This window comes from Eschrichtius robustus, chromosome 2 (assembly GCF_028021215.1).
Source record: "Eschrichtius robustus isolate mEscRob2 chromosome 2, mEscRob2.pri, whole genome shotgun sequence".
NCBI classification, from domain to species: Eukaryota; Metazoa; Chordata; class Mammalia; order Artiodactyla; family Eschrichtiidae; genus Eschrichtius; species Eschrichtius robustus.
In genome coordinates, this window is record NC_090825.1 from 125,335,433 (window position 1) to 125,359,913 (window position 24,481).

General features: G+C 42.7%; 2 protein-coding genes across 2 annotated transcripts in view; one reads left to right on the forward strand and one right to left on the reverse strand.

Moving 5' to 3' along the window:
* HTR4 (5-hydroxytryptamine receptor 4) overlaps positions 1-24,481 on the reverse strand; it is a 394,426-nt gene that overhangs the window by 324,277 nt on the left and 45,668 nt on the right. The window contains exon 2 of the mRNA XM_068536142.1: positions 13,017-13,139. The gene's annotated coding sequence lies outside the window, so the exon portion shown is untranslated. The remainder of the gene's footprint in view (positions 1-13,016; positions 13,140-24,481) is intronic.
* Positions 21,498-23,550, forward strand: ADRB2 (adrenoceptor beta 2). The gene has a single exon (XM_068536140.1). The coding sequence runs from the start codon at positions 21,738-21,740 to the stop codon at positions 22,992-22,994; it is 1,257 nt and encodes a 418-aa protein (XP_068392241.1). The 5' UTR covers positions 21,498-21,737; the 3' UTR covers positions 22,995-23,550.

Consider the following 24,481-nt stretch of genomic DNA (forward strand, 5'->3'; position numbering starts at 1 on the left):
TACATAGCTCATAATGGTGGTGGTTGCAAAATGCTATGCATTTGTCAAAATCCATAGAACCACACACCTAAATAGAGTAAATTTTACAGTGTGTAAACTGTATCTCAATAAATCCGACTTAAAAAATCTCTAATGATAGTCATTGCTCTCCAGGTAAAAATCTAACTTTTTGCAGGGTGGTGGTATTACGTAGTGGATTAGATATTCCTTCTCAGCCTGGATTCAAAGCCCAGCCTCATAATATCACTTATTAACTGTGTAATCTTCACCAAGTCACTTGAACTCTTGGTATTCATTCTCCTTATTTGTCAAAATGAGATAATAATAGTACCTACCTCTTAGAGTTGTCATGAAGATTAAATGAGTTAATTCCTATAAAGCCCTTAGAACAGAGCATGATGTATATAAGTGCTTATTAAATGTACAGTATTACTAACAAGCCTTATAATACTCTTCATGATTAGAACCTATATTAGTTTGAAAGGGTTGCCGTAACAAAGCATCGTGGACTCAGTAGCTTAAGCAACAGAAATTCAATGGCTCACAGTTCTGGAGGCTAGAAATCCAAGATCAAGGTGTTGGCAAGGTTGGTTTCTTCTGAGAGCTTGGAGGGAGAATCTGTTCCAGGCCTCTCTCCTAGCTTCTGGTGGTTTTCTGGGAATCCTTGTCATTCCTTGGCTTACAGATACATCACCTCAATCTCTGCGCTCATCTTCACATGGTATTTTTCCTGTGTCTCCAAATTTCTCCCTTTTTATAAGGACACCAGTCATATTGTAGGGATCCACCTTACTCCAGTATGACCTCATATACTACAACAACTTTATTTCCAAATAAGGTCACATTGTGAGATACTGGGAGTTGGAACTTCGACATACAAATTTTCGGAAGATATAACTCAACCTATAACAGGCCCTGACATGTTCTCTTACCATTTTTGCCCATAATATCCCTTCCAACAAACTAACACAGTCACCAGTTTGTTTGGCAAACTCTTACTCATCCCTCAAGTTTCAGTTAGATATTGCTTTCTTGGATAATTCCTCCGTAACGTTTCGCAAACCCACCAATTAGATTAGAGCCTTTTTCATACCTTCTAGTGTCCCTGTGCTTACACCTCCCACAACCCTTATCACTTTGCACCATACTTGCCTGTTTACTGCTTGTCTCCCCACAAGACTTCAAATATCTTTTCAACAAAGTTTCCCTAAAATTATGTCTCAGAACCCAGATGGATTCTAAGTAAATGTTTGTTGAATTAACGAATGCTAACATCTCTTTCCAGATTCTGGCATCACCTATTTTGTTTCTATGGATGGTTAGAGGGAGAAAAAATTAGAAAGCAAAATTTTTAGAAAAAAATTAGAAAGCAAAATTTTGTTAAGCAGCGTATCAGTTGGAGTTTAGTTTGAAGATCAGTATCCATGCTAGTTATTTCCAATAAAAGGTATTTAATACAGGGACTTAGTTACACAGTTGTTGGAAGGAAGGGAAGGCAAACAGAGAATGCTGAGAAAATCCAGATATGAGTGACTACAGGAAGCAGCTACCACTCCTAGGACTGAGGGAATAGAAGCGAAATGGAAATGTTACCAAAAACTAAGAGTTAGAGGAGGGTGTCAGGCATGGCTGAAGCTTAGATCTCAGACAGGCAGAAACCACATGGCTGTAGCTTGGACCTCTGATTTGGAGAACACCATAGGTGATACAGGGTGTGCTGAAGGTTGCTGGAGATGGAGCCATGTCTGTCCTCTACTGTCAGAGGGAAACCTCAAGATACCCAGCATGGAAGTCTAGGCAATGTACAATAGTTTGCAGACTCCCAACCCCAGCATCACAGAGCAGGGATAGGAAGGTGGGATACAAGCTGAAAGGCAATGGACACATAACTAGCACAAACCAAGAATCTGATACAAAGGTATATATATTTCACATAATTATGAAAGATTCCTGCCAGCGGGTTTCAAACCCTGGCTCTGTCACAGGTTGACTATGTCCTTGGGCAAGGAGCTCCCCTCCTCTGAGCTTCAATTTCCCCATCCGTGGCAGGGGAAAAAGAACTAGATGATCTCTTAGGGCCTTTCTAAGTATGAGCAGGGGTTTGACAGCAGAAGCACCAGGGAGTTGCTAGGGATTTCTGAATGATGATGTCACTCTAGAGGATCCAATCTCAGGCTTTAGCCATCATATAAATAAGACATTTCCTTTTTCCCATTCTGCAGCTACTGTTTACATGCTCCAAAGAAGGCAGAGGAAGGAAGCTAGGGCTGCATTTCTCCAATATGATGACTCTCTCAGACAAACCAATCCCAAAATAGCCATTAAGGGTAATGTTTCACATTTAGTTAAGTGACCAAATAACTGAAGTGCAGAGGGTGGGGGGTCAGGGGAGGCAGGAGCAAGTGGGAGGAGGCAAGCGAAAAGAGCAAATGTTTTGTGTGCACACAGGGCCTAAATCTACTGTGTGTCTGATGCACAGCAACAATATTTTCTCCAGTCCCCTTGGCCTGGCCTTGCTCTCTGCCCCCTGTGGCCTTGTTGGGAGTCCAACCATGGTGTAGAAGACTCACTTCAAGTCTCAGCACAACCACATGCCAGGCAGGAGACCTAAAGCAAGGCATTTATTTTTGCCTCCTATGAGCCTTATTTTCCTCGCCTGCAATTCTGCCTGCATCTCAAGATCATAAGGATCAAATGAGCTAATATGTGTGGAAGTGCCTACTCATTCTGGGTACACTTTACAAAAGTGTAGTCATTTAATAAAATACATGAAGCATTAAAGTGCATTTATAAAAATGTACTAAGTATGCTTAAGATTTTTACACTTACATGTATGCTTTTTACTTCAATAAAACAACAATCCAAAAAAAGTAAAACTGTAAGAAGTAAAAGGCGATTTAAATTTAGTTAAATTTATGAACTAAAAAGTATCATGTGATAAGAAGTGATCTACTTAGATAACAAAGCCAATAGTATAACTATATAAAGCAGAGCTAAGTACTCTAGATTTTATAGACATAGCTGAAATTCTGTAGGTATATCTCCTACTTAATTCTAGCTTTGCAAAAAAGGATGCATGTTTAGTGCAGAAAATTTGGTAACTATAGGAAAGCACAGAGAAGAAAATAAAAATTAACTATAATTTCACCCCCACATACACAAAATTAAGACTTCTCTGTGAATTACAAATGCTACTGGACTACTAGGGTCTGACTGGTGACAATGTTCTTTATTCTTTTCCTTCTTTTCTACTTCTTAACAGATTCAGAAATTGAGAATTCTTATAAACCAGGACCAGGTGGCAACGCAAGGCCCTACAGAAAACAGGAAGGTGAGATATCAAGTGAAACACCTGAGACGCACCACTGCAAGTTCAATGTAAATGGCAGCTGAACGCTGGCCTGAAAGGTGAGGACTGCTGGGGAGTGGTGTAGGCTGTGGCAAACTCAAGACCATGTGCTCCAAGGGCTACTTAGCCCCAACTCATTCTTCCATATTTCCAGTGTGGCTGGATCACTTATATTTCTAAGACAAGCTGAGCATATAAATATGTGAAAGTCCCCAATTTTTAAATGTTAGTGCCTGATTAATGTTTTAACTCTCTCTAAGCCAAACCAAAGACATCTGTAGGCCAAATGTGGCCTATGGCTATCAATATGCAACCTCTGCTAAAGGCAAAGAGGGTAGGGGTGTGTTCATCGAAGGTCTTAGGCAGGGAAGTAACAGGAGCAAAAAATTCCTGAGAAAATTTCTGAGGTACCTGGTATGAAGGAGAGATTGAAGTGGGAAGAAACTAGAGGTAGTGGAAAGATAATATTCCAGGTGAGGAATGATTGGTGCCTTAACTGGGGCAGTGGAGAGGGAAGCTGGGAGGGGGGGGTTGGGGGGGAGTGCTGGGAGAACTGATGATGTAGGGAGGGGCTGGGAGCCCAAGACGGGTACCAATGTCACAGTTTTGCCTAGAGCCCTGGGGACCCACTGTTCAAGTTTGAGGAAGGAAGTGCCTTGTTTGATAACAGACAACTGGAGAGGAGGAACCACTTAGTATTAGAGAGCCCTCCTCCCAAAATAGCAAAAAGACTAAACAAGCCACCCATTACAGGGTTTGAGGTCAGAGTCAAGAAGGTAGCGGGGAGGGAAGGGCATGTGGGCTCAGTAGTCTGGACCAGAGGTCAAGAGAAGAGAGGAGGAATAAAGTCAGAACCAAGTCCTACACCTTGAAGGGACTGGGGATGCTTAGTCTGAAGAAAAGGCACAGAGGAAACAGGAGTTGGCTGGCTTGCTGGCAAAAAGTATTTATTGAGCATCTACATGTGGCAGGGTTCCAGCTGGTGCTGGGTTTTGGGGCCATAGTGATAAGCAAAAGCAAATAAAACTGATGTTGTACTTACCCCGAGGGAGTCTTCTGGAAAGATATTGATTGAATAATCTCAAAAACAAATGCAAAGGTGCAAAACTGAGATAAGTGATGGGAAGGAGAGGGGTATAGTGTTCTGAGGGTGTGTCCCAGAGGGTGGGGACCTATACTTCCATAGGAAATGATGATTCATCTGAGAGCTAAGAGATGAGTGAGCACTAATGATGTAAACAGGGGGAAGGAAAGGCTTTTAGGCATCAGGAACAGCATGTGCAAATACCTGACTCACAGGAAGGACTAAGAAGGCCAGTGTGGTGGGAGCACCCCCCGAGGGACTTGGGAGGCTATCCTCATGAGGCTTGTTCTGTGCAGTCTGCAAATGCATCCATTAGGGGTGCCACAGACACACTTTCCATAAGAGACTGATGGGAGTGTTTAGGATTTGTTGTTTGCTTTTAGTTAAAATAAAAAGCTATCATTTATTCAGTTTCACATGTCCCAGGCCCTGGTCTAAATAATTGTCTCATGAGTCTACACAATAGCCTCAGAAGGTACATGCTCCCTTTACCACTGCTGTGTAACAAACACCTGCCAAACTCAGTGGCTTAAACAACAATCATTTCATTATCCTGTCTCTTGATTGTGAAAGGGGCTCAGCTGGGTGGATTTTCCTTGGGGCTCGTCGTGCATTTTCATCCAGATGGTGGCTGGGGCTGAGCTATTTAGACTGGCTGGAAGAGCAGGGGGCATCTCTTTCCAAGGGGCTTCTCCACCTCGTGGCTAGTTTGGGCTGCCTCTTCACATGAGGTCTCTGGGTAGTCCTATAGCAGAGGTCTTCCTCCAGAGCAAGTTATTCAGGTGAGACAGGCAGAGGTTGCCAGTCTTCATAGAGACTAGCACCCAAAATGCCACAGTGTCACTTCTGTTGTATCCATTGGTCACAGCAGTCATAGTCAGACCAGATTCAAGGGGGCGGAAGAATAAAGCCCATCTTTTGATGGAGCAATGGCATGTGCATACAGGAGGGAATGAATCAATGATGACTGTGTTGGAGATAAGCCACCACAGTACCATCGTACAGATGAAGGGACAGAGGCTAAGAAAGAAAGTTGCCAAGATCACAAAGCCAGCAACAAGTGGCAGAACTAGGATGTAGACCCAGGTCTGTGTGACTCCAAAATATCCTGCATTTAAGCACTGTGATATTCTTTTAGCAGGCAAGGATGGAGCAATAAGAAAAATCCTGGGTTCTGCTCCCAGCACGGCCTCCGATTTGCTGTGTGACAGAGCAAGCTCCTTCCCACCTGCGGGACTCAGGTTCCTCCACTACGCAGAGAGAGATGGGTGGCTCTAGGATTCTAAGGGTCTGAGAGTCTATACTGCATCCTCTGAGCTGGGTGGTCACCAACTGGCTCCTTCACCCACTTAGCACATCAGCAGGTCAGCTCCACGTTCAGGCAGGAGCCTCTGTTGTCCCTCCTTCCCTTTCCTCTTAGCAACACTCCGCTTTGCTCCCCTGGCTGCTCTGTTTACCCAGCCTCTCCTCCACTTTCCTGTAACCATAACCAGTAAGCAATGCCTTATGTCTCTCCCCCTCAACAGCTGCCCTTGAAGGCTAGTTTCATTCTTGACTAGGGGCTTTACAGAGGCTGAGGCCAACATCTTTTTTTATGCCAGACAGCACAGCAGGCTTTGCAGCTCTTTGCAAATAATTAGTACGTCACGAGGGTATGTCAAATGAGAGCTTGTGTAAATCAATCCATGGTCCTGTTTTGTGCAAACTGCCAAACTGTACACTAGACAGCAAATCCACTGAGGACAGGAATTGCAGCTGATTTATTCATCACTGTAACGGCTATAAAAACTGTCTGGCCCATAGTGGGTAATCAAAACATATTTGTTGGTTGCACCAGCTAATATGTATTTTAATCCCTGCTGTTCAGTTCTGTAAGTTTCCACTTTATGGTCCAATTCATCCTCAAACATATTTAGGCTTAATTTTCCTCCTTTGTCTACTCTCCTCTGTCATTCTGTCAATCTGATTTGTTTTTCCTCCTTTTTGGTCTTTGTGAGTCTAGTATTTTTTCCCTAGGAACATTCCTTTACAACTTAAGCCACTGAAATTTAAGCTTGCCTGCAGGCCTGTTCCTCTTCTGTTCAGTCTCAACTAAAACATAAGAATAAAAAGCCATAAGAAAGATTGAGAGTCAGAAGCCCTGGCTTCTGACCCATTCCTCCAACTATCTTTGCGACATTTCTCAACTTTCTTCCTCATTATGGATCTCAGTTTCCCCATTCCTACTGTGAGAGGGTTAGAATATCTTCTTAATGGGTATCTTTTTAGCGATGGAAGATTTGCACAAGTCTAATTGTATGCAGAGGCAGGATATAAAAAGGCAACTACAAGGGGAGCAGCTCTGGTTGGAGTGGGAACCCAGGACCTCCACCCACCTCCCTGTGTCTGTGGCTGCCTCTGAGGGCCTTCTGCTGAAGTGGGGGCCCTTCTGAGCTAGGCAATCCTTAAGAGCACTCCAGTTCCAAGGTGGAATGATTCACAGTCCTGTTAATCCACTGTACTGTCAAAAAGGGCCGCATCAGCAGAGATACACACTCATGTACACTCTAAATAGAAAACAGGCCCCAGAAACTGCTTTAACAAGCTCTGTCTTCTCTCTTATAGCTTCCGCATTTGCTCAAGTTTTTGCCATCTTTATTTTCATCTCCTGGTTTCTTCTCACATCCTTCCTCTTCTCCCTCCAAAGAAGTTACTGAAAAATTCTAATAATTTCTACTTTGATTTCTTTGCTGTTATCTACTGTACTCCCCTCCCCAAACCCACCCTCAGTCTCCATAATTACAGAGAATTCACTAACTTTTGCTTAAATCCCACCTCAATTTCTTCACCAAAAAAGAGTAGTCAAAGGAAAAGACTCTTGTGGCCATGACAGTATTTTCTAGAATTCTGTGTGCATTACTTTTTTTTTGTTTTAATTAAACTACGCTTTTTAATAGTACTCAGAGTGAAAATTCAAGCAGAGCAGATGAGTAAAAAGTGAAAGTAAAAGTATACTGTCCTGCCTTCCCCACCAGCCCCATCTCCCAGTCCCTGGTCCCCTATATATTAAACACTGTTAATTGTTTCTGAGTGTCTTTCCAAACTATGCTTGTGAAAATAGAAACATATGTTATACAAAAAGGTGACACACATACTATTTTGCTTCAACCCTTTCCACTTAATATCTTAGAGAGCTTTATCTATCACATGTACTATCCCATTCTTTTGAACTGCAGCATACAATTCCACATTCCACTGTACAGTTACACTAATTTGTTTAATCAAGTTACACATCTCCTTATTGACGTGTATGTGTTGTTAGGAAGATGCCACATACAATGTTTTGTTTACACAAATGGGGACATATTACACTGTTGTACAGTTAGCTTTTTTACTTTATGATATATTTTGGATATTGCTTCATATCAGCTGGTACAGAGCTACCTCTTTTTTTTTTGATAAGAGATTTTATTTTTTAGAGCAGTTTCAGGTTCATAGCAAAATTGAGAGGAAAGCACAGAGATTTCTCATATGCCCCCTGCCCCACACGTGCATAGCCTCCCCCCGCCAAAGTGCTACATTTTTTAACAGTCGATGAACCTACACTGATAAATCATCATCACCCAAAGTCCATAGTTCAGAGTTCACTCTTGATGTACATTCTAAGGATTTTGACAAATGTAGAATGACATGTATCCACCACTGTAGTATCATATGGAGTAGTTCCACTGCCCTAAAAATCCTGTGCTGTGCCTATTCATCCTTCCCTCATCCTTAACCCCTGGCAACCACTGATCTTTTTACTGTCTCCACAATTTTGCCTTTTCCAGAATGTCATAGAGTTGGGAGTCATACAGTATGCAGCCTTTTCAGATTGGCTTCTTTCACTTAGTAATATGCATTATGTTTCCTCCATGTCTTTTCATGGATTAATAGCTCATTTCTTTTTACTGTGGAATAATATTCCTTTGTCCAAATGTACCACAGTTTATTTATCCATTCACCTACTGAAGGACATTTTGGTTGCTTCTAAGTTTGGCAAATATGAATACAGCTGCTACAAACATCCATGTTTACACAATAATCTACTGAATGTCAATACATAAATTTATTTAGCCATTTTCCTTTTACAAACATTTCGGTTATTTCCAGTTTGGGAGCTTTTAAATTATGCTAAACAACACTTCAAAGAATATCCTTTGTATATATCCTTTGCATATCCGTGTGCATATATCTCCAAGAGAAATTCCTAGATTCCTAGCAATGCAATTGCTGAGTCAGAGGATATGTGCATTTTAAATTTCAATAAGACAATAACAGTGTCTATCCTAGTCTGGTTCCAACCCTGAGTTTTTGTAAAGCATTCGATTTTGCCAGTGTGGTAGAGAAAAAAATTTTTGCTGTTGTTTCTGGATTTTGTATGTCAATCTACTCCCTTCCTTTCCTCCCTCAGTGCCCAGATGACCACGCCATATGCTCCCACAGCTTGTCACACATCCCTCTCCCTGTGTCAACCTGAGTTCCCTGCTTGTGCGGTCTGTCCTGTATTTTCTCGCAGCATTAATCACAATCCTCTATAGGAAATCAGCCCTTTGGCGGCATCCAGCCCTACAATTGCACACACATAGTGCACTTGATCTCACCACCAGTCTGAGGGCAGGTAGGAGTGCAGTAACACTCTGTTTTACAAATGTGGAAACAAAGACCTGTCACCCAGCAAGGCCCACGGGAGCAGCGCCATATCACGCCCCTTGCCAAATTGGTTTCTTTCCTCATCTGCTCCTTTGGCACACGGCTGCTGGGCAATTTCTGTGAAATAGCCTCATTTATCCCACCACCGATTTTTTTCCCAGATTTTAGCTTTCCATGGCCTGCCTGCCTCCTTCTGTAATTTCTCTTAAACCTCAACTGCTTATCCCAGCATTCAGGGGCTTTCAAAATGCATAGCATGACTCACATCTTACTGTTATTCTCCTCATATATCAGGTGTTATAGCTCTCCAGCAATAGTTACTGTTCCTCAAACACAGTTCAAGGTTTCCCACTTCCATATCTGTTCACATCATATCTCCTCTGTGGTATTCTCCCTTTCTGTTCCCTGACTACCCAAATCACAACTATCCTCAAGCTAAGCTCAATGGCCACCAACTGAATGAAACTTGTTATAATTTCTCTTTGTCTTCGCCCACATAACTAAGAAGACCAGCCCTCTGTTGAATGCAGGTCTCTTTTATACCTCTTTTATAGCCTTTATCACACATCCTGTCATATCATAATTTTCCTTCTTAACTTCACTGTGTTACAGTAAATCTTTGGGAGGCAGCTAACTGTGTCCCCCCAGAGCTCTCAGCAGGACCCGGAAGTAGTAACTAAGGTGCCCCCCAAAACTCTCATATGTATGTTTTGAACATGACAAAAATGAAACCATTTCATACAATCTGGCATATAATTTGCTCTCATACCTTAGTGATAAAGCGTGGACAACTTCCTGAGTCTGCAGGTTTTGGTCTACTTCATTCTTTTTAATAACTACACATCACAATATATATTTCTTCTAATTTACTGAACCATTTCCCCTTTTTGAACAATTAGTTTTGTTTTAAACACAGTGAAACAGTATCTTTACATAAACATCTGACATTTAAGAAACAAATTTCCAGCAAGAGAATTGCTAGGTGAAAGGATATATACATTTTACATTTTAATAAATTCTACCAAATTACTCTCGAAACTGCTGTGCCAATTTATTTTCTTTTTTAAAATCCTGTTAGTCTCTTGGCTAAAGACTCTTTATTATCCAATACTCCCTGCTCTTTTAGAAGTCTTCCCCATGCCTCCTCCCCAGTATTTATGTGGGGAGATTGGGTACCGAATCAGTCCTCTTTTGTGCATAAAATCAAGTTCCCAGCTCACAGTATTTACTTCATTATATGGAATTGAAGTTTATGTACTAACCTCCACTACTAAGCCTGTGAGTTTCTTCAACGCAAGAGCCCTGCCTCGTTCATTTCTTTACATTTCTCAGCCGCATACTTTAAGGATATCTAAGTAAATATGTGTGTGTGCGTGTGTGTGTGTGTACACGCACACATATACATATAGTATCTGCCCTCTGTATTCTGGACCCTGTGTTGGGGTGTTGGGGATACAAAGATGAATAAATTAGTATTAGAAAGCAAAATGAGGAATAATACTAATACAGGGCAAGTGCTACTGTTTGGTGTGACACAAAAGCACATACCAGGGGCATCTAACCTGGTCTCATAGTTAGCAAGTCTTCCTGGAGGAAGCTGACAAAGCGTGAGTGAGTGTGACTGTGAATGTGTGTGTGTGTGTGTGTGTGTGTGTACGCGTGCACTGGGGATGGAGACCATGCAGGAGATGAGGGGAGAAGGAGAGGAGGTGGAATAGGGAGCTACTATGAGTGGAGGAAGGAGGCTGGATGAAGCCCAGAGGCTCATGGTCAACGACTTCCAACCTCTCTCCTCACTGGTGATTGGAGAGTGCTGCCACTACTCCAGCCTCCGGCAGTGTGGTGGAACCTAGCTCCGAGACCCTGACAACTGGGGCACTTCCACCTCGGCAGCCTTAACACGCAGTATTTTCATTGAGTCTGAATCCTGACTAAGTGGTTCAGAGGCAAGCTTTTGATCAGACAGAGCTGGGTCTAAAGCCCTTCTCCTCTTCCTTTTACCTATGGTGTAACCTGCGGCAGGCTGCTTAATTTAAACCTCAGTTTTCTCATCTGTGAAATGGGAATAACTGTGCCACCTCGTAGTGCTGTATGAGATGAGATAAAAGATGAGAGACTGCAGGTAAGGTGCTACACATAGCTCCTGGTATATAGAATATGCACATAATAAATAAAACCTATGCCTGTTGTCTTTCAGACCCCTTAACAACCACGAACGAACTATGAAGGGGTCACTTGATTCAACTTTCCCATTTTACAGTTGAGGAAACTGAGGCCCAGTGAGGGGCAGTCGCACAACAGGGGTGAGGGCCAGGATGGACTCTCCTCCTCCGGGCCAGCACATGTTTCACCACCCCGCAGTGATTAGACTCAGCTGGGCATCTGTACCTTCTCACCTTGAGCCAGTGAGATCTTTCCCTCTGTGGCATCAGTAAAAGGCACCACTTTGGAGGGAGGCCAGCCCTGCTCCCTTTCAAGCACCTGGAAGGCATTTCTCCTCCTTTGCCCATCTTCCCCAGCCACAGTTGGCTTTACCTTCTCCCATTGTTTCCCTGTCAGCTCTGCTTCTTTTCTTCAAGCAGACACTTCTTGATCCCTACAATTGTTTCATCCCTACTTTCCTACAGGGCCCGCAACTGCAGTTACTTTTCTTGGGCTCCAGCGCTGGGCAGTTAGCGCTTAGGGGATCTTCAGCCCAAGAGGCTGCATGTACAATCTCTTCCCCGTGAGAGGTTTCCTCAGTTCCATGGCCAGAAGACCTTTCCATGGCTTCTCTAGGTTTAATATCAGTAATTAATTCAGCATTTACTATGTGTCAGGCCAGTTCTAACCATTTTGCAGATATTAACTCATTTGTTCCTCTGAACACCCCCAAGAGGTTGTGAGATATTATTATCAATAGCCTCAATTTACAGATGAGGAAGTCGAGACACAGGGAAATTAAGTAACTTGCTCAGGGTTTGACAGCTAAGAACTGGAGGAAGGTTTGACAGCTAAGAACTGGAGGAAGCAGGGCTTCAAACCAAGCAGTTGGCTCCAGAGACGCTCTAGAGCGCCTGTTCACAGGATCAGGTCATGCCTGGGTTTTTGTCTGAAACCACCACTGGCTTTGCTTCTCCCACTCTCTGACGGGTTTCTCTTGGGAGCCCTTCCTTCAACAATTACTCACAAACCCTCATCTCAGCAGCTGCTGCTAGAAAATCCAACCTAAGACTTCTTCCAACAATCCACCCCAAAGGTTACCACTGTTAGTAGTTGGATATATACAAAGGATTTTTTTCCATGTTGGATAAATTTATTAATTCATTTAAAGGACTGCCCTTAGAGAAACAAATATAATGTTGTGAAACTGAAGCTGTGCTAGAAAATCTAAGATGACGATAATGATGACAGTGATGATGATGGCAACGATAAACACTTTCTTTTGGGAACACTGTGTAAAGTACCTTACATGCATTATTTCATTTACCCATCAAGAGTGTCCTCTGAGAGTACTGCTACTCAGGGAATGCTTCCACTATAATGGCAACCACCAACAGACACATCACCCCAAATCTGTTTATCTTCTAAACATTATGATATTTTAACTGCCATTTTGATGCCCGACCAAAACCTCCAACTTGATGTGGCTATATCGGAATTCATCACTCCTTCCTGTGCTACAGACACTTAGGCCACTGCTCTCCTCACACCTGCTGGGCAACGGCCCCCACTCCTTTGACTCATCTCCTCAACCCCCAGCCAATCCAACTTAGGCTGATTTCTTCTGTTGCCTCATCTCTTGGTTCTCTCCCTCCCTTTCCAAACCCAGTTTTTTATACATTCTTTCTATTTCCTTAACAGTCATCCAAGAGATTTTATCCTCATTTTACATACAAACATTCTGAGGCCCAGAGGTCTCAAGTATATTACCTGCAGCGCTCAGTTGGTTAAGGGCATTATCAGGGTTGGAACCCAGATCCATTTGGCTCCGAAGCCCATGCTCTTTCCTTCACAGCAGTGTGTTCCATTAGCCCGAGCTTGGGGCTGAGATACCTTTAGATGTAATAAGAGATTATTTTAAACACTTCAGTAACAGTACATTGAATAACAGTGTACTACTTTGAAGTTATTTTTACGCTTTTCAATTTTATTTCGATCTTCTAAAATAGATGGAGAAAGTCCCATTTATTACGAGAATACCGTTAATATCTCCCTGGCACTTCCTAATCTTCCTTTTCAATAAAATGAGAGCAGGCCCCAGGCTCAGAACTTTGGCAGGCAACAAAATCTAGCTAGAATTTATTAACATTGTTTCGTTTTCATGGTTACCTTCTATTTATGGCCGATGACACAGGTTTTCCACCTGCGGTAATGGCAGTAATACAAAATTTTCTTTAAAAATAAATATAGTTGAGGGCTTCCCTGGTGGTGCAATGGTTAAGAATCCGCCTGCCAATGCAGGGGACACGGGTTCAAGCCCTGGTCAGGGAAGTTCCCACATGCCGCGGAGCAACTAAGCCCGTGCACCACGACTACTGAGCCTGCGCTCTAGAGCCCGTGAGCCACAACTACTGAGCCCGCGTGCTACAACTATTGAAGCCCACACGCCTACAGCCCATGCTCCACAACAAGAGAAGCCACCACAATGAGAAGCCCATGCACCACAATGAAGAGTAGCCCCTGCTTGCTGCAACTAGAGAAAGCCTGGGCACAGCAACGAAGACCCAATGCAGCCAAAAATAAACAAATAAAATTTTAAAAACAAAAAAAAACAACTGATTTTTAAAAGTAAATAAATAAATAAATGTATTTGAGTTTTAGAAGTCAGTGTCAAAAAGAAGTATTCAGTAAATAATAGTACACCTGCTACTCAGAATAGCAGGAATCACAATGGTGAAGTATGCCAAAAAGAAACCAAACAAACATAACCAAGTTGTTCTGTGGGATATTGACAGTTTTTGCTTGCCAAGCTCTTCAGAGCAGGAACTCATCTCCTCAATGGCCCTCAATGTGCTTCCTTCCCACTACAGGCTTGTTCAGTTTAGAATAGGAAGGCTCTTAGATGCCAACTATGGACAAAGACCGAGGCTCGAAGAAAGAAGGTGACTTCTTTAAGGTTATGGATAACATTATAGCTGTTCTGGGACCAGAACCTAGGTCTCCTTATCCCCAATTCATGCTCTCTCCTCTGCATCAGATTGATGATGACTTGTATTTACCATCACACACTGTTCATTCCCACATCTAAAGGAGACTCCAAGCAGTTCTGCTCAGATTCAGTAAGAGAAATTAAGCCTTATTCCCTAAGGCATCTATTATATTATATGTTCTTAGTAGGGTAATAGTTTTGTATCATCCTTGGGAGAATTGGGAAGAATGGCCACTCAAATATTTTTCTGTAGGGTTTAATCCTCTTGCAAAACCCCAACCACGGAAGGTTGCTAGAGTTTAGCCCCTTTTGAAGATTAATTGTCCTCAGGCCAAAGAGTCCTTCATATGACCATCTGAAGTTCCTCCTGCTTTAATTTAATGCCATCTTTCTTTGTTCAGTCCCCCTGAGACACAGAGAATTTATCAGCATGTCTCTCATAAAACACTAGCATAGCAGGAAATTAAATTCATCTGGTATTGCTCTGAAAGCTTTGCTGGTTGCTCTGCTTACTTTATGGTTGCCAAGGTAATTGTAAACTGATTGTTTGATGACTTGTTCTTGGATCATTCTAGGTACTGATGTTAAGTTTAGACATTGACAAACCCAAGTATGACTAGTAAGAGACCTGCCATGATGGTAAAGAAGACTCTAGACCCAAGGGAACAGAAATATTTAACCTGAAGAGTAGAAGGCTCAGGAGAACTCTAAGGGATTCTACCAAAATCTCAAGGACAATCTTGGGGAAGAGAGAGGAGACTTGTTTGAGTGGCCTCAAGGGGGCAGACTTAAGATCCATGGGTAGAAGCTATCAGAAGATGGATTTCAGTTCAATATCTGGATAGTTGGAGAAATATACACTGATGAAAGGAACTGGTGAGCTTGCTTTCATTAGAGATGGCTGTCAAAGAGTTTTGGTGGATGCACTGTGGAAGGAGCTGACTAGGCTGTGAGATGCTTCATTCAAAAACCACTAACATCCCATCCAGCTATATAACTCAGTGATGATGGTCATTTTCAGAATCATTCTTCTTTCTAAGGAACCAAGTTTCATTCCTTTTTAAATTCATTTTCACAGAAATTCAAATTAAAAACAAATTGCTCATTATTTATGTTCAAAGTGTCTTTTCACAACATGATCTGAATAAGACATGTATTCTATATATACATTTTGATTCAAAAATAAGATTTCAGTAATATTTATCTCTTTTCCAAGGCAGCATGCTAAGCTTTGCGTGCATTTAGTCTCATTTAATGCAAGCTTAATGAGATGATACTGTACAGAGATAACACTAAAGACAAACATTTGAGACCATCATTTAGAAAAAAATCTATAGATGTTTCTCTGCTTAGAGGATTGTAAAGATGGAAGGACTCTTCAAGGTTGATGTCAAGTAGCTTACCGCCTATGTTTTCTTCTAGGAAACATTCAAGTCTTTACTCCATTTTGAGTTAATTCTTGCGTATGGTGTACGATGGTGGTCCAGTTTTATTCTTTTGCATGTGGCTGTCCAATTTTCCCAACACTATTCATTGAAGAAGCTGTTCTTTCCCCCACTGTATACTCTTGCCTCCTTTGTTGTAAATTAATTGACCATATATGTACAGGTTTATTTCTCAGTCCTCTATCCTGTCCCATTAATCTTTGTGTCTCCTTTGATTACTATAGCTTTGTAATATAGCTTGAAATCAGGGAGCTTGATGACTCCAGATCTATTCTTCTTTCTCAAGACTACTTTGGCTATTTGGGGCCTTTGTGGTTCCAAATTTTAGGATGGTTTGTTCTATTTCTGTGAAAAATGCCATTACAATTTTGATAAGGATTGCACTGAATCTGTAGATTGCTTTGGGTAATATGGATATTTTAACAATATGAATTCTTCCACTCCATGAGCACAGAATATTATTCTATTTCTTTGTGTCTTCTTGAATTTCTTTCATCAATTACATCATTTTCAGCGTACAGATCTTTCACCTCCTTGGTTAAAATTATTCCTAGGTATCTTATCTTTTTGACAGTTGTGAATGGGTTGTTTTCTTAATTTCTCTTTCTGATACTTTGTTGTTAATTATATAGAAATGCAATCGATTTTTTAAAAAATATTTATTTATTTATTTGTTTGGTTGCACTGGGTCTTAGTTGCGGCATGCGTGCTCCTTAGTCGTGGCATGCAAACTCTTACTTGCGGCATCTAACTGTGGGATCCAGTTCCCGGACCAGGGATCAAACCTGGGCCCCCTGCATTGGGAGCACAGAGTCTCATCCACTGCACCACCAGGGAAGTCCCACAATTGATTTTTGTATATTATTTTATACCCTGCCACTTTACTGAATTCAATTATTCTAACAGTTTTGGGGTGGCATCTTTAAGGTTTTCTATATAAAATCATGTCATCCACAAATAGTGACAGCTTTACTTCTTCACTTCTGATTTGGATACCTTTTATTCCTTTTTCTTGCCTAATTGCTCTGGCAAAGACTTCCAATACTATGTTGAATAAAAGTGGGGAGAGTGGACATCCTTGTCATCCTGTTCCTAATCTTAGAGGAAAAACTTTCAGCTTTTCACCATGGAGTATGATGTTTGCTGTGAGCTTGTCATATATGGCCTTGATTAGGTTGAGGTACATTCCCTCCCTCTGTATCCACTTTGTATAAACCTCCTAGAAGAAGACATAGATGGTAGGCTACTTGACATTGATCTTGGCAAAAAGTTTTTGGATCTGAATCCAAAGCAGAGGCAACAAAATCAAAAACAAACAAGTGGGACTACATCAAACTAAAAAGCTTCTGCACAGCAGAGGAAACAGTCAACAAAATGAAAAGACAACCTACTGAATGGGAGAAAATATTTTCAAATCATATATCTGATAAGGGGTTACTATCCAAAATATATAAAGAACTCATAAAACCCTATAGTAAACAAATAATTCAATTTTAAAAAATAAGCAGAGAATCTGAGTAGATATTTTTCCAAAGAAGGCATGCAGGTGGCCAACAGACACATGAAAAGATGCTCAACATCACTAGTCATCAGGGAAATGCAAATCAAAACCACAATGAGATATCACCTTACATCTGTTAGAACAGCTATTACCAAAAGGATAAGACATAACAAGTGTTGGTAAGGATGTGGAGAAAAGGGAACCCCTCGTGCACTGTTGGAGGAAATGTAAATTGGTGCAACCACTATGGAAAACAGTATGGGGGTTCAGTTGCTCAAAACATTAAAAATAGAACTACTGTATGATCCAGTTATTCCACTTCTGGGTATCTATCTGAGGAAAACAAAAACACTAATTCAAAAAGATATATGCACCCCCATGTTCATTGCAGCATTATTTACTATAGCCAAGATAAGAAAGCAATCTAAGTGTACACTGATAGATGAGTGGATAAGATATGAAATGATATGATATGATATGATAGAATCTCTCTCTATATATACACACACATAAATGGACTACCACTCTACCATAAAAAAAGAATGAAATCTTGCCATTGGCAACAACATGGATGAACCTTAAGGAAATTATGCTAAGTGAAATGAGTCAGACAGAGAAAGACAAATGCCGTATGATTTCACTTACATGTGAAATCTAAAAACCAATACAAATGAACAAACAAAAGAAAACAAAACAAAAATCATAGATACAGAAAACAAAATGGTATTTGCCAGAGGGGAGTGGTGATGGGGAGAGGGTGAAACAGGTGAAGAGGGTCAAGAGGTACAAACTTCCAATCATAAAATAAATAAGTCACGGGGATGTAATGTACAGCATAGTGACTGTAGTCAGTAATATTGTAGAGCATATTTGAAAGTTGCCAAGAGAATAAATCCTAAAAGTTAACCATGATGCATGGTGACAGATGTTAACTAGACTTATTGAGGTGATCACTTCGCAATGAATACAAATATTGAATCATTATGTTGTACATTTGAAACCGATATAATGTTATTTGTCAATTACACCTCAACAACAACAACAAAAAAATGTTTTAAAAGGTGGAAGGAATCTTGTCTAAGCCAAGACCAGGATAAGATTTTCCTAAAGTGTCCAGATATTCATGTGAGAGCGTTCCCTGGCTCACAGAGCCTTACTCCTATTCAAACATTTGTTTGGTAAATCAAAATGTAGGGGTTTTTTTCCTGTTTGGTAGGCAGGAAATGACAAATCAGTGTCTTAAGGGATTGACAAAATATGTAATTAGACACTATCAATCACCATAAAAGAGCCTGCTTTTTCTCATATCAGATAAAGGTGAATTTAGTCTACTAAGAACTTTCCAGTTCAACTAAAGCATTAGCTCTCTAAGACCACAAGCTCAGTAAGCAGTGCTAGTCACATTCTTCCGCTGGGAAATGAAGCCACAATGTTGGGCAGTGAAAACGTGTGAGGCCAGGAACAGACCTGGACTCCCAATCTTCCCTGCCACCTTTGACTGGACATTTTCCTCAATTGCAAATTGGAGGACTGGGGGGAATAAAGTAAATGATCTATTAAACTCTTTCCCATTCTAACTCTCTTTAATCCTATAATTCTAAAAGGGAGGTCAGGAAAAAGACTCTTGGCGTGAAGACATTTTGAAATTCCTATCAGCCGTGGTGATGCAGGAAAAAGAAAGGGGAAGAGACTGAGGGAGAGGTATTGTCCGTTTGGCAAGGCTGATGAGACAAAGGTCTGGAACTTTGTTGACATAAACAGTCCTCCCTTCTAGATTTAGTGTTTGTGGGTTTTTTAAAGGTGCTTACCAAAATAATCAAAGTTAAATTTTTAAGTGACTTATGTGTATATCTAAATGATCAATTAGTGTTTGTCCTAAAAGGGCTTTGTTCTTTTTTTGTTATGAGAAATTTAAGAAATATGCTTATTTATTCCATAGCTTCACAAAGAGGAAGGAGGCTTTAAATGGCTCAGTTCCACAGTTTGGGGTAGATATATATTTAAAGAAATATTGCATAACACACTGCCTCTTCCTAAAATGCATCACACCAGAGCCAATTTTGGAAAACACAAATATGGGATGGGTATATTTTGAAAACTATGTGAACATAATAGATTCTTAATTAATATGCACGGCTTTTATGGGAAATACTTGTTTTTTAAGGCATCTGTCATGCAAAAACAATTTCTGCTAGTGAAGGAAGTTAAAAAGGGCATGTAGGTTAAATTTTGTTTCTGAGTTATACTTCTAGTGTAAATGCTCAAGTTACTTTGGTCCTAAAGTATCTTAGTGTTCTATTAGAGAACACTAACAACATATTCTAGACTACTAAGTAATTTATATAAATTTTATTTATAACCTATACTTGTGTGGCATTTATACGTGCAAAACACTATTACGTTTGTCATTATATCATTGGATTCTCACTCAGATCAATAGAAGTGACTTTATTCCCCATTTAGACATGGAGGAAATTAGAGTCCACATTTTTAATTTGTCTAAGGAATGTGAGCTAGAAAGTTCTAAGATGGGGATTTGGAACCTGATATACCAATTCCAGTTGTGATCCTTCTTCCCCATCCTCCATTCCTTTCTGCATGTGGTGATACAGTACATTGAAAGGATTAAAAGGTGGATTTTAGAGTCAAACAGAACTGGGTTCAACTCCTGCTTCTGGCACTGCCTGGCTCTGTGCCCATGGGCAAACTATTTTCTTCTTTGAGACCCATTTGTGAATTAAGCTAAAAATAGTTACACCCTCCCCCCCCCCCCAACAACACACACCATGGGACTGTGGGAAGGATTAAATGGAATAATGCATGAAAAGCAGATAGCAGAATGTTCCATAAATGTTAGCCATAGTTATGTTATTATGTAATCTAGAAAATATGTTTGGTTACACTGCATGAAATATTTTCCATTTTTCAAAAGCACAACTGATACATGTGAAATCAAATACTGAAAAATATTTTTTTTTAAACAGTAAAGTCATATGCCAGATGCAAAGGATAGTATTTCATGGCAAAGACCCTAGTTTGAAGGTTTGGTCTGACTCTTTTTTTAAGAGAAATTATCTTTTGCTTTCTGTGGTTTCAAAACATTCTTAATGTTAACACGTTCTTAATAATCTGAGCCATATGAAATTGCCATTTTTTTAAAGTCAGAAACTACAGAACAGTGGCAATTTCATATGGCTCAGCCCAACAGATCAACAAACTACCCAGATGATTTTTCTAGTTGCAAAGGGATTACTGAGGAAGTTGAACTTGAAAGGAAAATAATCTCATTTTCAACGCATTTTCATTTTAACATATAATGGAGTGATGCCACACTCCCTAGAATTAAAAATTAAAGCATACAACTTTCTCTTTCCGTCCCCATGCACATACGTGTATACCCCAGCTCCGAATGAATTCCCAAGTGTAAAATTATGTCTCAATGCCTGCAAATTCCCAAGGAGGGCACCAAAAGTACTTGACAGCAAGCGTGCTGAGGAAATCGGCTGCTGTTGAAGTCACCTCCTGTGGTCTTGCCAAATGTTTGAAAGGGAATATGCCGCGTGTCCCCGTGTTGGGGAAGAGGGGGTGGATGGCCAGGATGCAGGGCTGAGGAGTTTGGAGTACCTGGATGGGAAGTCCTTAGCTGTGGAGCACTGCTTGCCTCCAAGTGGGTGTTCGTATGTTGTTTATTTACTTCTTTTTGTGTGTGTGCCCATGTCTTTGTGCTTCTGGGTGCTCCTGGTTTGCCCCCGGCCGTGTCTCTGTCTCTGTGTTGGACAGGGGTGACTTTGTGCCGGTCGGCTTCTGTGCCTGCGCGCGCACTTGTCGGTGCGCTGGACGGGTGTATCTGAGTGTCTGTGGCTCTGGTTCCGTGTAAGTCTGTGCATGTCTGTCGGGGTACACTGTGCCTGTCCGGTGCGTGTCTCGGTGGGCGCTCTCATCTATCTCCGAACGGGAGGGAGGCCCCGCCTACTGCCCTCTGCTCTGAGATCTCAGGTCGCACAGGCGCCCCGCGCAGACAGGTAGCAGACACGGAAGAACCAGCACCTCCTGGGTTGGCTGGTAAGCACGCCAGCCCCAGCTTCAGCCCTCGGGGCCAGCCAAGGGAGCCGGGAGGGAGTGGTGGCCGGCTCGCCCGCCCGCCGAGAGCAGCGGGGGGGGGGGGGAGCCCGCCCGGGCCACCCCCAGGAGGGGGCGGGAGAGGGGAAGGAAGGGGCGGAGGGCCTCGCCCCTTCGGGGCTTCCCGCACACGCTATTGGTCAAAAGTTCCAGAACGTCACGGGGAGGGCAGTTCCCCTAAAGCCCTGTGCCCATAACGGGCAGCGCGCACTCCGAGGCGGCTTCTCCAGAGCGCAGGCTGGGACTAACGGGCACCGCGAGCCCAGAGCACCCCCGGAGCTGAGTATACCACGCGCCCCCACCACACCCACCTCACGGCCGCTGAATGAGGCTTCCAGGTGCCCGCTTGCTGCCCGCAGCGCCCCGCCGGAGGTTCGCTCGCTGAGGGGCGGCTGGTGCGCTGGCCGCCAGTGCGCTCACCTGCCAGCTTGCGCGCCATGGGGCAGCCCGGGAACGGCAGCGTCTTTTTGCTGGCGCCCAACGGAAGCCACGCACCGGACCAAGACGTCACACAGGAACGGGACGAGGCGTGGGTGGTGGGCATGGGCATCGTCATGTCGCTTATCGTCCTGGCCATTGTGTTTGGAAACGTGCTGGTCATCACAGCCATCGCCAAGTTCGAGCGTCTGCAGACGGTCACCAACTACTTCATCACCTCCCTGGCCTGTGCTGACCTGGTCATGGGCCTGGCGGTGGTGCCCTTTGGGGCCAGCCACATCCTCATGAAAATGTGGACTTTTGGCAACTTCTGGTGTGAGTTTTGGACTTCCATTGACGTGCTGTGCGTCACGGCCAGCATTGAGACCCTGTGCGTGATCGCCGTGGATCGCTACCTTGCCATCACATCACCCTTCAAGTATCAGTGCCTGCTGACCAAGAATAAGGCCCGGGTGGTCATTTTGATGGTGTGGGTCGTGTCCGGCCTTACCTCCTTCTTGCCCATTCAGATGCACTGGTACCGGGCCACCCACCAGGAAGCCATCAACTGCTATGCCAAGGAGACCTGCTGTGACTTCTTCACGAACCAAGCCTATGCCATTGCCTCCTCCATTGTGTCCTTCTACTTGCCCTTGGTGGTCATGGTCTTCGTCTACTCCAAGGTCTTCCAGGTAGCCAAAAGGCAGCTCCAGAAGATCGACAAATCTGAGGGCCGCTTCCATGCCCAGAACATCAGCCAAGTGGAGCAGGATGGGCGGAGCGGGCCCGGACAACGCAGGGCCTCCAAGTTCTGCTTGAAGGAACACAAAGCCCTCAAGACTTTAGGCATTATCATGGGCACTTTCACCCTGTGCTGGCTGCCCTTCTTCATTGTCAACATTGTGCACGTGATCCAGGATAACCTCATCCCTAAGGAAGTTTACATCCTTCTAAACTGGGTGGGCTATGTCAACTCTGCTTTCAATCCCCTTATCTACTGCCGGAGCCCAGATTTCAGGATTGCTTTCCAGGAGCTCCTGTGCCGGCGCAAGTCTTCCTTGAAGGACTCTGGGAATGGCTACTCCAGCAACAGCAATGGCAGAACTGACTACCCAGGGGAACAGAGTGGATATCACCTGGGGGAGGAGAAAGACAGTGAACTGCTGTGTGAGGATCCCCCAGGCACGGAAGACTTTGTGAACCGGCAAGGTACTGTGCCCAATGATAGCACTGATTCGCAAGGGAGGAACTGTAGTACAAATGACTCACTGCTGTAATGCGCTTTTTCTACTTTTTAAGACCCCTTCTCCCCCCCGCCCAACAAAACACTAAACAGACTATTTAACTTGAGTGTAATAAATTTAGAATAAACTTGTATAGAGATGTGCAGGAGGAAGGATATCCTTCTGCCTTTTTTTTTATTTTTTATTTTTTTAAGTTGCAAAAAAGAGAAAACGTATTTGAGTGATTGTTTCTTGTACAGTTCAGTTCCTCTGCATGGAACTTGTAAGTTTATGTCTGAAGGGCTTCAGTTTCAGAGGATCTGGGGCTGCTATGTTTTAATGACTTTTCCTGCATATCTACCTCATTGATCAAGTATTAGGGGTGATATATTGCTGCTGGTAATTTGTATCTGAAGGAGACCTTCCTTCCTGCACCCTTGGACTGGACGATCTCGAGTCTCTCGGACCTTTTGCTGTGAACATGGACTCTCCCCGCCCCTCTTATTTGCTCAAACGGGGTGTTGTAGGCAGGGATTTGAGGGGCAGCTTTGGTTGTTTTCCTGAGCAAAGTCTAAAGTTTACAGTAAATAAATTGTTTGACCATGACTTCATTGCACCTGTTTCTCCAAAACCCCTTGACTGGAGTGTGGCTGCCTCTCCCACTGAAAACCGCAGGTAACTATTTGCAATAACTTCCCAGTGACTTAATGTGGAATGACACGCACTGATTGCTTAACCCGTTCATTTGCCTTTGAATCTGCTGTTGTAAACCTGTATCTCTCCTGACGCTGGTGCCCCCACATCAGTTCTGCCCGCCCTGAGCACAGCTCATCTTGCTCTTCCTACCGGTATTATTCTTGTGTTGTAACATCAGAAACACTGACTCATGGAAACGGAGTTAAGGGCATCTGTTGTGTCCCTTCATGTGCCCCCACCGCCCACCTTCCAGTTCTACTTGTTTTGTAGCTGCTTATATTTTTATCTTTGCTGTGTCTTACAGTAGAGATCTTTGTACTGCATCAGGGCTTGGCATTTTAAGGATAAGAAAGTTCTTGTGAAAAAGCTACTCAAACATAGCCCCGTAATTCCAAGGGAAATGAAAAGGTCGTGGGTTATAGGGAGAAAAGCTGGGAAACACTTAACTGGTGAATACCTCATGACCTAGAAACAGGGTTTGACCCCTCCTCCTTTGAACTGCTGTCCCTTTTTTCCCCTCTCCCTGTGACTCTAGTCACTTCAGTACAAATCGAGATTTCTCAACCTCGCACTATTAACATTTTTAACCAGATAATTCTCCATTGTGAAGGGCTGTCCTATACATTGTCAGATGTTCAGCAGCATCCCTGGTCTCTACCCACTAGATGCCAGTGCATCCCCTGAGTTGTGACAACCAAAAATGTCTCCAGTCATTGCCAAGTACCCTTCCCTTGAGGAATGAAATTACCCCTGGCTGAGAACCACAATTATAAACTTCAAAAATCTAAACAGATTTTTAGATTCTGCCTAATGTAACCACTTCATTGTGCAGAGCGTCAGAGAGG